This window comes from Oncorhynchus mykiss, chromosome 7, assembly GCF_013265735.2.
Source record: "Oncorhynchus mykiss isolate Arlee chromosome 7, USDA_OmykA_1.1, whole genome shotgun sequence".
Lineage (NCBI taxonomy): Eukaryota > Metazoa > Chordata > Actinopteri > Salmoniformes > Salmonidae > Oncorhynchus > Oncorhynchus mykiss.
Window position 1 is genome coordinate 16197434 of NC_048571.1, and position 14029 is coordinate 16211462.

Below are 14029 nucleotides of genomic sequence, written 5' to 3' on the forward strand. Positions count from 1 at the left end.
GAGTTAAATGTTTTTTTTAAATTATACTTATTTTATTTATTTAATGAACAAAGTTACGTAACACTCAATAACTGGTTGTGCCACCTTTAGCTGCAATGAGTGAAACCAAATGCTTCCTGTAGTTGTTGATCAGTCTGACGTCTCTGTGGAGGAATGTTGGCCCACTCTTGCATGCAGAACTGATTTAACTCAGCGCCATTTGTGGCTTTTCAAGCCTGAACTGCTCATTTCACGTTCTGCCACAACATCTCAATTGGGATTAGGTCTGAACTTTGACTAGGCCATTCCAAAACGTACAATTTGTTGCTTTTTAGCCATTTTCATGTAGACTTGATTGTGTGTTTTGGATCGTTGTCTTGCTGCATGACCCAGCTGCGCTTCAGCTTCTGCTCACAGGCCTGACATTCTCCTGCAGAATTTTCTGATACAGAGCAGAATTCATGGTTCTGTTAAGTTCTAATTCTCAGAGTAAAAAACTCAGCAGGCATTATGGAAGCTTAACCAGGTTTATTCTTCCCAGAGGATCTATACAGCTGCATTAGACAAAACATGTTTCCCCCACCACAAGTATGTATACTGTCACGGCTTTCTTCCTGGGAAGGAGAGGCGGACCAAAACGCAGCGTGGTTATAGTTCATGGTTCTTTAATAACAAAACTCAAACATGAACAAACTACAAAACAATAACCGTGAAAACCGTAACAGTCCTAACTGGTGCATAAAACACAAAGACAGGAAACAATCACCCACAAAATACCCAAAGAATATGGCTGCCTAAATATCAGAGACAACGAGACAGAGACAATATCAGAGACAACGATAAACACCTGCCTCTGACTGAGAACCAATCCAGGCAACCATAGACTTACCTAGACACCTAAAAGAACACAATCCCATAAATCTACAAAAACCCCTAGACAAGACAAAACACATAAATAACCCATGTCACACCCTGGCCTAACCAAAATAATAAAGAAAACAAAGATAACTAAGGCCAGGGCATGACATATACTCAAATTTAGGCACTCCTCCTTCTCTCCAATCCTTACATCTTTAATGGTTTGACAGGAAGACGAAGTGATGGGGTAATAAACCATTCCTTCTCCCTTAAGGTGATCTGACCTGACCTCAACACCCTTGATGCCTAATCCAAATATCTCCACCTGTATCACCTATAGCAATCCTGTGACTTCCTCCCATCTACCAAGCACATTCCAAAGCTAGTCTGGCTCCTACAGATAACCATTAACTTCTGATGTAAAAACTAGTATCTATCACCCCTCAGAGACTATAGTATTACTTCTGATGTATCATGTCTCTTAGCAATGTTCAAAGTTTAACCCCAAATCCAACAGTTCCTTCTATTAAGGCAAGTTGTTCAGGTCCTGGGGCAGCAAAGCATCCCCAAACCATCCCACTACCACCACCATGCTTGACTGTTGGTGTGAGGTTCTTACTGTGGATGCAGTGTTTGGTTTTTGCCAGGCATAATGGGACCCATGTCGTCCAAGAAGTTTACTCAAGTTTGCCAAAAAAGCACCTGGAAGCACCTGGATGATCATCAAGACGCTTGGAAGAATGTTCTATGGACAGATGATTCAAAAGTATAACTTTTTGGATGACATGGGTCCCATTATTCCTGGCGAAAACCAAACACTGCGTAGCTCTTTATGAACTTTTGAAGCAATCCAAACATGACAATTTAATTCACACAGTAACATTAATTTCGTCGATTTCACGTTTTCATCTGTCTTCACACCTCACAGGGGTCTGTGAGAACGTCCCTCCCTGTAGAAGGACACCGACAAGGTGTGTTTGACCCCTGTGATACCCCACAAACAGTAACGATTTTAGCATGGAAATCTTGGTGGGGCAAACTCACAAAAAATGTTTTAGATGCATGCCAGCAAAGCCACTACACAACACATTAATTGGACACTAATGTTGACAAACGGTGCCCACAAAATTTTAGGGCCTACATGAAAATGTCCCAACAGCAAAGTCCCAAAAGCAATCCCAACACCTTACCATTGCTACACCTGGCTATCAGCTGAGCCTCGTCTGGCAGCGAAACAGTTAATTCAGCCTCATTTGCAAACTTAAAAAAAAAACATAGCTGATATGGCTGACTTGCTTAAACAAATGTGGTTTCTACTTACAATTGAGATGTACAAACTATGGTATAAGGGGACGACAAGCGGATAAGAGATCCTTAATTTCGAATAAGACATTAATGAGCGAGCTAGGACGAACATAGCCAATATAACTATTTGTTCAGCACTTTTGAAATGTACAGCGACAGAATTCAGAACATGGGCCGTTCTGTACACCAAGTCAGAATCCGTAGGGTAAATAAAGGAGGCATATAAGCAGACAATGAAAGCTCTTACAATATTCAATGATTACATTTATCTAGAACAGGCTTTAGGCTACATGTGCACCACCAGGTCAGAACAGTAAGCTAAATTATGAAGGGAAGAGGGACCAAATTATTAGGGTGAGGCACATGGGCTACTAACAGTTTACTACCCAACATGCACTTAGCATTACTTTCTTAGCTACAGTATACATATCTCAATGGCATATTACATAATTTATGTAGCAGCACACAATACATTTTTGGACGCACCTTGTTTTGCTGGACTCACTTGAACAGGAAGGTGGCGCGGCGGGCCTTCGTGGGCAAATTTTGTCATCAAACTTTGTCATCCAAGTCTGGCTTCTCTGGATTTATGGTGCATTCAAGACAACTGGGAACTCAGACAAAAAAATTGAATTATAACGTTAGTGTTCTTCAGGTCGGAGCTCTAGAAAGAGGCCAGAGTAATCCGATTTGAGAATTTCGAGTTGGATGATCAATTCAAAACTTATTTTCCCAGTCGGAGTTAATTTTTTCCTCGAGTTTCCAGTTGTCTTGAACTTACTGAAGTCTGAGATTTCCCATTTCGGAGTTTCCAGTTGTTTTGAACGCAGCAGAAGTCATGCTAGATTGACAGCATGGCTAATGTTGATTGTTTATCATTTTAAGCTTGGAAAAGAGACCTTTAAACCCAGACTTGGACCACACATCCACTCCACTGAATAGTAGGCTAGTGATTGCTTTGTAATGCTCGCTGTGAGCCACTGATTCCTTCCAAACCACTCATTGTTGAATTTGAGATTTCCAACTTGTTGTGTAATGTTTATGTCCACTGGCCGATGAGCACCAATACATTTTATCTATAATTTCTCTACATAATTTATCTTCATATGACAAGGATTGAAAGGATTTGCCAGTATATTGTTGACTTGATTCATGATGATGACCGCTAGCTTGCAGGTAAGATTTTTAAAGTGTGATGTTAACATGATCAGTCCAATCAAAACTACGGTACATATAACGTAATTTGGCATAATTTTATCTGTGGCCAATGGCCTTGAGCCTTCTTGGATGGGCACTTCTAATGTGACTCTATGACAGCACCCAGGTGGCTTGAATTTTCGAGCTCTCCCCGGCAGATATTGCGGTAACATAGTGACGCCATGAGTGACAAAACACTGAGCCAATCACGGCACAACTAGAGAACATTACAAACCCCTAGGCTCCGTATTTTTCCGCTGGCTGCCCCACCACCACAGAAAGCACTGAGCTTGGCTGAAACACCTGCATGTTGGAGGTGACATACTTTCTTTTTCTTTTTTAAGTTGTTTGCCAACTGAAATGTGACACGGAATAATGCCAAAATAACATGCAAAACAGGCAACACAAAATAAACAGGTGGGTCTCTGCCTGCCCTGAATGACGGGTTGCCATTGCCTACAAATGGTCAGCTATTCAAATAATGTCATATATCGTGATTTAGTCATCAGGCTGGGCCTCCGGGCGGCTGCAAGTCACCAGTCGCCAGCTTCACCTTCTCTCATTCTATCATAACTACACCATCAATTCTTCGAGAGTGATGGTAACAAACTATTTGATTCACATCAGCTTAACATTATTATCAATCACATGTATTTAAAACGCCCTTCTTACATCAGCTGATGTCACAAAGTGCTGTACAGAAACCCAGCCTAAAACCCCAAACAGCAAGCAATGCAGGTGGCTAGGAAAAACTCTCTAGAAAGGCCAGAACCTAGTTTGAAACCTAGAGAAGAACCAGGCTATGAGGGGTGGCCAGTCTTCTTCTGGCTGTGCCGAGTGGAGATTATAACAGAACATGGCCAAGATGTTCAAACGTTCATAGATGACCAGCATGGTCAAATAATAATAAGCAGTAATCAGGAGTAAATGTCAGTTGGCTTTTCATAGCCGATCATTCAGAGTATCTCTACCGCTCCTGCTGAGAGTTGAAAACAGCAGGTCTGGGACAGGTAGCACGTCTGGTGAACAGGTCAGGGTTCCATAGACGCAGGCAGGACAGTTGAAACTGGAGCAGCATGACCAGGTGACACCGTGATTTGATTGTGAAATAGAAAAAAAAGCACAACATTGTCAGAATCACTGACCAATAAATCCTATTGATCAGAGTGTAATAGGAGTAATATATATTAAATAATTATAAGATATCCCTTATTAAGTATTACTTTCCATAAAGCACAAGTCAACTGCTGAAACGTTAGGACTTCTTGACATGTATGACATAATAATGTTGTATGTCTATATTTTCCTGATAGCAAGACTAGTCTAATTTTACTGGCGTGTACATATATGTAAATGTCAGGGATTTTGCATAGACACTCCTCTGCCTACAAGTAGCCAGTCCGGCTCTGCCACTAAGCTATCTATAAATGAACGGGGCTCTACTGGATATCCTCCTGCACTCGCAACGGCAATTTTGGAACATCCCATCTTCATGTCACTTCGGCTCACTTGACGAATCGAAGAGGTCGGGCTGCGTTTGAGAACAAGCGATTTAATAGGTTATTAGATGAAATATAAAAGAAAATTCGAAACAAGCAAGCTATCAAATCAACGAATAACCGTCCGTAACCTATCACTGTTGTTTAGAAGAGAAAATTAAATCTCCTGACTCCAACGTATTCCACGGTAAGTAGGCTAAAGTGCGTAGGCTTTAAGTGCGCACTAGGCTTTTTTTTTACTACTAAAGTGAATTCCCACTGTCAAAGTTCCGCAATAGGAGTTACGGTGCTAATATCTGTGCATACATAGGCTACTCTTCAGAAATGTGTTTTGTAGGCGTCACGGATTAGCCTGAAACTCCTTGTCATGTATTCACAATCTAACGGTAATTCTGCACAGTGTATTAACATCAACTCGCTTGCCAAGTCTGACCAGTTGAGGATTTCTCATTTTCAGCCATCAATTTCCTTTGTGTTTCCTGTGGCCTATTGTCACTGGATCGATTGCTTTCATTTTACGCTGGCGACTCAAACCCAATCTTGCTTATGCCATTAGTGTTTCCCCGTTAACGTTTAGTAATGACCTGTCAAACACACTCCAGTAATGGCTGAAATAGGCTCAAAGCAATACAATGTTTTTGCATCTCAGGCGATTTTGGGGGTTGCACAAACCCGCATTCGAACCCTGGCCCAGCGACTATCAAGCCAACACTTAAACTGCTAGGTAAAGAGATCCGAACCTTTTGACAAGGTGGCTAGGTATTGGTTAAGGTTGCTATGTTACTTGCTGTACCCACGCCTCTCTATACCAGTGGTTCCCAACCTTTTTTGGTTTCCAAACCACCAAACTGAATTTTCCTCTGCCCGGATTACCCCTGAAGTACCCCCTCATGTGCATTTTACCAGTATGTCTATGGTCTCGTCTTCTCAACTATCCTCTGTGGAAAAGCCAAGTACCCCCAGGGGTCCTACTACCCTTGGTGGGGAACCAATGCTCTATACCAAGTCCCTCCCCACTGGGCAGAAACTGGTTGAATCAACATTGTTTCCACTTAATTTCAACAAAAATAAATGAATGCTATGATGTTGAATCAATGTGGAAACTGGATTGGATTGCATTGCGTTTGCAAAAAGTAATCAATGTAAGGGAATTTCATGTTTTTTTCACACAATAAAAAACTAAAATGTCATGTGAAATGTTCTGGGGATTTCATGTTCGTTGACAACTCAACCAAATGTTAATCAAAAATAGACATTGAACTGATGTATGTACCCAGTTGGTCACATCTACATGCCTCTGCTAGGGCGCCATTCCCACATCTGTCACCAACTTCACCTCGGACACAGCGACTGTCAAACAACCGCTTTAACCGTTAGGCCAAGAGATCAGAACCTCTTGATGAGACCTATGTAGGCAATAGATGGGTGTAATCTAGAGCCAGGTGGGGAAAAAATGATTATAAGGGGAATTATAATGGTAGGCCTGATCACCGACAACGATGAGACAGCCTATAGGAAGGAGGTCAGAGACCTGACCGTGTGGTGCAATGACAACAACCTCTCCCTCAAAGTGATCAAGACAAAGGAGATGATTGTGGACTACAGGAAAAGGAGGACCGAGCACACCCCATTCTCATCGACAGGGCTGTAGTGGAGCAGGTTGAGAGCTTCATGTTCCCTGGCGTCCACATCACCAACAAACTAACATGGTCCAAGCACACCAAGACAGATGACAAAACCTATTCCCCTTAGGAGACTGAAAAGATTTGGCCTGGGTCCTTAGATCCTCAGAAGGTTTTACAGCTGCCCCTTCGAGAGCATCCTGACGGGTTGCATCACTGCCTGGTATGGCAATTGCTCGGCCTCTGACCGCAAGGCACTACAGAGGGTAGTGCGTACGGCCCAGTACATCACCGGGGCCAAGCTTCCTGCCATCCGGGACCTCTATACTAGGCGGTGTCAGAGGAAGACCCTAAAAATTGCCAAAGACTCCAGCGACCCTAGTTATAGACTGTTCTCTGCTACCGGAGGTACCGGAGCGCCAAGTCTAGGTCCAAGAAGCTTCTAAACATATTCTACCCCTAAGCCATAAGACTCCTGAACAGCTAATGAAATGTCTACCCAGACTATTGCTCCCCCCTCCCCGTATCGGTACCCCCTGTATATAGCCCCGCTATTGTTATTTATTGTGTTGTCTAATTATTTGTCATGCTTATCTCTTTATTTTTTTTGGGGGGGGGGGGGGGGTATTTTCTTAACTGCATTGTTGGTTAAGGGCTTGTAAGTAAGCTTTTCACTGTAAGGTCTACCTACACCTGTTCTATTTGGAGCATGTGACAAATAAAATTAGATTTGAAGCCCCAATGCAATTCTGAAGTATATTGGGCCTACATCCACAGTGATTTCAACTGATTTTGCTGTATATTCTAAAAATAATTAATTATTGTCTTTTGTTGAAATTTTAACGACATTCCAACCATGTTCACCATTATCCAGTCCAATTGTGGCATGATTCCACTATTTATCAGTTTGCATCAGTTTCAATGCAGGACTTTTATTTTGAAGGTGAACCGCTGATTTGACTATTGATGCCTAAACACTACTGTTGCTGACTTTACAGTCGTGGCGTTTCACTATCGGAAGTGCGGAGTTCCGACTGAGACGTTTCACTTGAACGACCCTCCAAGTCGTAATTCAAATGAGAATCTCTGAGAAAATGTTGTTACTCCAGTTGTGATGTTTCACCACTGACGTTTCATCTTTTCAACCAAAAGATGATGACAAATACGCTTTTGACAATTAGCCTCTAAACGTATCAATGTGGATAATGTTAAGCGAGCTAGCTAACTTTTTTTATTTGCATCGTTAGCTACCTTATCAATTTATTCAGTCTATATGTAGCCGATGTGAAATGGCTAGCTAGTTAGCGCTAGTGGCGTTTCAATCGGTGACGTCACTTGCTCTGAGACCTTGAAGTAGTGGTTCCCCTTGCTCTGGAAGAGCAGCGCTTTTTGTGGAGCGATGCTTCGAGGGTGACTGTTGACGTGTGCAGCGCGTCCCAGGTTCGCGCCCAAGTCGGGGCGAGGGGACGGGCGTAAAGTCCGTTACATATACTTATTTTTCAAATTGTAATATTTTTTTACTATATTTGTGGCTATGGAATCCTGACCTGTTCACCGGAGGTGCTACCTGTCCCAGACCTATTATTTGACCATGCTGGTCATTTATGAACATTTGAACATCTTGGCCATGTTCTGTTATAATCTCCACCTGGCACAGCCAGAAGAGGACTGACCACCCCTCATAGCCTGGTTTCGTCCTAGGTTTTGGCCTTTCTAGGGAGTTTTTCCTAGCCAATGTGCTTCAACACCTGCATTGCTTGCTGTTTGTGGTTTTAGGCTGGGTTTCTGTACAGCACTTTGAGATATCAGCTGATGTACGAAGGGCTATATAAATTGATTTGATTTTGATTTGATTTAAAATAAATAAATGAAGCCAAAGAACTAGGCTAACTCTGTTAATATCTTCCCTAACTGTCCCCTAACTGTCCTGTTGCACTCTTTCACTTTCTTTTTGTCTCTATGCCTCTCTCTCTGTCACTCTCTCTCAAGCCTGCAGTCATGACCGAGAACATTCGTATCAACAATCCCAATGTGAAGTACACAGATACACACATTGAGGCTCAGTACTGCTACCATACTACTGCTGTACGCAGGGACGGAGACACACTCACAGTAAGTTTCTCTCACACACACACACACACACACACACACCAGCATCACCTATCTAATTTCTAACTGTGTAAATCTCTCCACTCCACCCCTCCAGGTGACCCCGTCCGTTAGTGAGCTTGAGTTCCGTACTGAGCGACATGTCCCCAGGCTGGGGGTGATGCTAGTTGGCTGGGGAGGAAACAATGGGACCACCGTCACCGCTGCTGTACTGGCCAACAGACTGGGACTCACCTGGAGAACCAAAACTGGAGAACAGGTGACATGTGTGTGTGTGTGTCGTTGATCCTACTTTGTGACAGTTTTATAGCATATTTTCCAAAGACATGTCTCTCCTCTGATGCGGAGCTAGCTAGCAGAGCCTCATTATACCCCTGATACAGCGATGGGTTCACACACACACACACACACTGATATGATGGGTTTAGTGGAGTTTTAAGGGTTTAACATTGACTGACACACAAACGTTTACAACACAGGCATTCCTTTACCTTTATATGGGCATCATTACTTCCCCAAATGTGTCCTTTTTTTTCCTGTTTGAAAAAATTCCTCAAATCATTCTTCATTTAATGCAGATATTCAAAGTTGGGGTCGCGACCCATAGTGGGGTCCCTGGGGGAATTGCAGTGGGCTAGCCAAAACAAATTTAAAAGTCAACATTATTGCATAGGATAATATAAAACGTTTTTGAGAAAGATCCTTTAAAAAATAACTGAGTACATTTATTTATTGTTTTTCTTAATTTTGATAAGAGAGATAAAAATGTAGTGAATCGAAGGTTATTTGTTGATGTACAAATCCAAATGTAATTTTTTTAACGTAAGGTTGTGTCATTAGATTTCGGGTGGGGTCGGCTGAAATTCTGTGGGGAAAAAAAGGAGTCCCTGTAGAAAACGTTTGAATACCACTGATTTAGTGTGTTGTTATTATTCAAGACTTGTTATTTATTTTTGTTCTGTGTCTATTTTATTACTCTCTCCCCCTTTTCGAACCCCCCTCCTCCTTCCCAGAAAGCCAACTACTACGGTTCCCTCTTCCAGTCCTCAACTGTGTGTTTAGGTGCGGGGCCAGATGGAAAGGAAGTTAACATTCCGTTCCGTGACCTCCTACCCATGATGCACCCTAATGATATCGTCTTTGATGGTAAAGGAGTGTGTGTGTATGCGTGTATGTAATCAGAGAAGGAATGCTGACGCTAGGTCAGTTCTTCATGGGCCACTGTGGAGAAGGAAATGTTAAAAGTCTCCATGTGGACTGTCTGTCTGTCAGGCTCGTTATTTAACCTCCTGTTTAACCTCCTCCATTATTCAGCACTGCCCTGGAGGCAGAGGTAGAGTACACACCTCTGGTCCTCTAGTCTAACTGGTCCTCTATGTTCTTTTGGGCCTGTCTGACAGGTTTTCTTTTAAGAGACATTAGGCTTTTAAAACTTTAGCTAACTAATTAAATAAAGAGAGAGTGTGTGTGTCAGGCTGGGACATCTCATCCATGGATCTGGGCAGTGCGATGGAGAGAGCCGAGGTCCTTGATTGGTCCCTCCAGGAGAAGCTCCGCCCACACATGAGCCACCTCCGACCCCGGGCCTCCATCTATATCCCAGAATTCATAGCTGCCAACCAGGCGGGCCGAGCAGACAACGTTCTGAAAGGGACCATGGCTGAACAGGTACGCCCAATCCCAAGTAGTGTGTGTGTGCCTCGTACACCCTGTCCCCTAACCCCTTAGCTCTTACCCCATATACCCTAGACCCTATGTGTTTCTGGGTGTCTGAATAGTGATTCTTCTCTCTCTCCCTGCAGGTGGAGCAGATCAGAGCAGACATTCAGGACTTCCGGCATTCAAGCGGCGTGGACAAGGTCATCGTTTTGTGGACGGCCAACACCGAACGTTTCTGTGACCTCACAGCCGGGGTCAACGACACGGCCAAGAATCTCCTGGCTGCCATACAGGTAGAGATCTGACGGATCTATTCTGTCTCGCTCTCGTCTTCTCTCTCTCTTACTCTCTCTCTCTACTCTCTCTGTCTCTATCAGTCAGGTGGGGAGGTGTCTCCCTCTACTTTGTTTGCTGTGGCCAGTATCCTGGAGGGCTGTGCCTACATTAACGGTTCTCCCCAGAACACGTTTGTCCCTGGGGCGATAGAGCTGGCTGTGGAGAGAAATGTGTTCATAGCAGGAGATGACTTCAAGTCTGGTCAGACAAAGATCAAGTCAGTCCTGGTCGACTTCCTCATCAGTGCTGGGATCAAGGTGAGAGGTCAACCCAGTCCATTTGCTGTTTCATTCACTTCAATAGGACTTCTGTTCTGTGAACAGTTCCAGTTCCACTTGTATAATGATAAAGTACATAATTATACAATTACTAAGTTATTCTAAAATTACTATACAACATGTTAAAACACTGTTATTACAACAATTGTACCCAGGTAAAAGGGCAATTTCATGTGTGTAACACTAGGTTAATACCAGACTGTAAAATAACATGTTGCCGTCTGTTGCCATGACAGCCCACCTCCATTGTCAGCTACAATCACCTTGGCAACAACGATGGTATGAACCTCTCAGCACCGCAGCAGTTCCGCTCCAAGGAGATCTCCAAGAGCAATGTGGTGGATGACATGGTCAACTCCAACCCTATACTGTACCACAATGGGGAGAAACCTGACCACTGTGTAAGTCTGCGGGTGTGTGTGTTTGCGTGTGTGTGTGTAACACAGAGAAACCTGATCTGAATTAAGAGTTGAATGTGTGTTTTTTCATACCTGGTATCAATAGCACTGCATTTTGTTTTACTAAGGGGCAGAAAGTATCCATAGTTTTTCTTGAGAAATACTTGACTCCGTTGTCTTGCTGTGTGTGTGTGTGTGTGTGTAGGTGGTGATTAAGTATGTGCCGTATGTGGGGGACAGTAAGAGGGCGATGGATGAATACACCTCTGAGATCATGATGGGAGGAACCAACACTATCGCAATGCACAACACCTGTGAGGTGAATCTCTCACACACACACACACACACACCTACACCTCAACTTGATTTTTTTCTAACAAAAGGTGTCTCTCTCCAGGACTCTCTGCTAGCCAGTCCTATCATCCTGGACCTGGTCCTCCTCACAGAGTTGTGTCAGCGTGTATGTGTTCGGCCCCAAGGATCAGAGACCTTCCAGTCCTTCCACAGTGTCCTGGCTATCCTCTCCTTCATGTGTAAAGCTCCCCTCGTCCCCCCTGGGGCCCCGCTGGTCAATGCCTACTTCAGACAGAGAGCCTGCATTGAGAACATCATGAGGTCAGAACACCTACCACCCTGTCTTGTTAGGGATTTGTCTTAGTGGTCACCAATCATAATGTTTGTTACTGAACTTCCCGTCGCTCTTGTCCAATAATAATGTTGTACTGGTCTCTGTGGTTATATTCCTTCAGTTTTTCAACTGACTAGGTATCCCTTTTCCCTTTCAGAGCGTGCCTTGGTCTCCCCCCTCAGAACCACATGCACCTGGAGCACAAGCTGCAGAGGGGCTTCCTGCCTCGCCACGACAACCGTATCTACGACAATGTGGCTACCAAGAGGGTCCTAAGCAACGGTTACCACGCCTCCCAACAGAATGGTGTCTGCGCACACGTGGTGAAAGAGGCAACGATTGGATAATGGCTGCAGATTAGGTCTCTGTCATCACAGGGAAGATTCTAGAAGTGTCCACAGCCACAGAGAAACAATTATATCCATAGTTTAGTTTATTAGGATCCCCATTAGCTGTTGCACATGCAGCAGCTACTCTTCCATGGGTTACACACTATTACATATTTAGATACTTATACAGTGCAGTTAAATTAGATCCATAGAAAGTTAGCCAAACTCTTTATACAGCATACTGTATGATGATCATGTTTTATTTGGCCTGGTTGTGTAAGATACATACAGTAGGAAACACAACCTCTAGTTGGCTTTAACCATTGTCACTTTTGGACAACCAGTCTAATATTCTGTGGTTTTAGACTCTTATTGCTCATATACATACAAATTTAACCAAAATCTGTTCATGTATTTGTTCCAATGATACAGTGGGGAGAACAAGTATTTAATACACTGCTGATTTTGCAGGTTTTCTTACTTACAAAGCATGTAGAGGTCTGTAATTTTTATCATAGGTACACTTCAACTGTGAGAGACGGCATCTAAAACAAAAATCCAGAAAATGTATGATTTTTAAGTAAATAATTAGAATTTTATTGCATGACATAAGTATTTGATACATCAGAAAAGCAGAACTTAATAGTTGGCACAGAAACCTTTGTTAGCAATTACAGAGATCATACGTTTCCTGTAGTTCTTGACCAGGTTTGCACACACTGCCGCAGGGATTTTGGCCCACTCCTCCATACAGACCTTCTCCAGATCTTTCAGGTTTCGGGGCTGTCGCTGGGCCAATACGGATTTTCAGCTCCCTCCAAAGATTTTATATTGGGTTCAGGTCTGGAGACTGGCTAGGCTACTCCAGGACCTTGAGATGCTTCTTACGTAGCCACTCCTTAGTTGCCCTGGCTGTGTGTTTTGGGTCGTTGTCATGCTGGAAGACCCAGCCACGACCCATCTTCAATGCTCTTACTGAGGGAAGGAGGTCGTTGGCCAAGATCTCGCGATACATGGCCCCATCCATCCTCCCCTCAATACGGTGCAGACGTCCAGTCCCCTTTGCAGAAAAGCATCCCCAAAGAATGATATTTCCACCTCCATGCTTCACGGTTGGGATGGTGTTCTTGGGGTTGTACTCATCCTTCTTCTTCCTCCAAACACGGCGAGTGAAGTTTAGACCAAAAAGCTCTATTTTTGTCTCATCAGACCACATGACCTTCTCCCATTCCTCCTCTGGATCATCCAGATGGTCATTGGCAAACTTCAGATAGGCCTGGACATGCGCTGGCTTGAGCAGGAGGACCTTGCGTGTGCTGCAGGATTTTAATCCATGATGGCGTAGTGTGTTACTAATTGTTTTATTTTAGACTGTGGTCCCAGCTCTCTTCAGGTCGTTGACCAGGTCCTGCTGTGTAGTTCAGGGCTGATCCCTTACCTTCCTCATGATCATTGATGCCCTACGAGGTGAGATCTTGCATGGAGCCCCAGACCGAGGGTGATTGACCATCATCTTGAACTTCCATTTTCAAATAATTGCACCAACAGTTGTTGCCTTCTCACCAAGCTGCTTGCCTATTGTTCTGTAGCCCATCCCAGCCTTGTGCAGGTCTACAATTTAACCCTGATGTCCTTACACAGCTCTCTAGTCTTGGCCATTGTGGAGAGGTTGGAGTCTGTTTGATCGAGTGTGTGGACAGGTGTCTTTCGTACAAGTAACGAGTTCAAACAGGTGCAGTTAATACAGGTAATGAGTGGAGAACAGGAGGGCTTCTTAAAGAAAAACTAACAGGTCTGTGAGAGACGGAATTCTTACTGGTTGGTAGGTGATC

The 14029-nt window shown here is 43.6% G+C and overlaps 1 protein-coding gene across 4 annotated transcripts; it reads left to right on the top strand.

Moving 5' to 3' along the window:
* The first annotated feature begins 4755 nt into the window (after positions 1 to 4755).
* On the top strand, positions 4756 to 12732 carry LOC110528873 (inositol-3-phosphate synthase 1-A). 4 transcript variants are annotated; one of them, XR_005052533.1, is made up of 12 exons: positions 4756 to 5025; positions 8422 to 8572; positions 8667 to 8828; positions 9583 to 9715; positions 10026 to 10237; positions 10372 to 10521; positions 10606 to 10821; positions 11079 to 11243; positions 11446 to 11559; positions 11638 to 11855; positions 12026 to 12316; positions 12354 to 12732. XR_005052533.1 is itself a non-coding variant. In XM_036982763.1 (11 exons), the coding sequence occupies exons 2-11, from the start codon at positions 8459 to 8461 to the stop codon at positions 12213 to 12215; spliced, it is 1674 nt and encodes a 557-aa protein (XP_036838658.1). In that variant the 5' UTR covers positions 4756 to 5025; positions 8422 to 8458; the 3' UTR covers positions 12216 to 12731. The 4 variants fall into 4 exon arrangements, 3 of the variants coding, with proteins under 3 accessions (XP_036838658.1, XP_036838659.1, XP_021466719.1); XM_036982763.1 differs by having other exon boundaries at positions 12026 to 12731; XM_036982764.1 differs by having other exon boundaries at positions 4757 to 5025; positions 8450 to 8572; positions 12026 to 12731.
* Positions 12733 to 14029: the final 1297 nt, after the last annotated feature.

Bases quoted from the DNA above. Each gene is read 5' to 3' on its own strand.
- LOC110528873 (XM_036982763.1), top strand. From the start codon at position 8,459: ATGACCGAGAACATTCGTATCAACAATCCCAATGTGAAGTACACAGAT. The intron at 10,822-11,078 runs GTGAGAGGTCAA...TTGCCATGACAG, and splicing joins TCATCAGTGCTGGGATCAAG to CCCACCTCCATTGTCAGCTA. The intron at 11,560-11,637 runs GTGAATCTCTCA...GTCTCTCTCCAG, and splicing joins CAATGCACAACACCTGTGAG to GACTCTCTGCTAGCCAGTCC.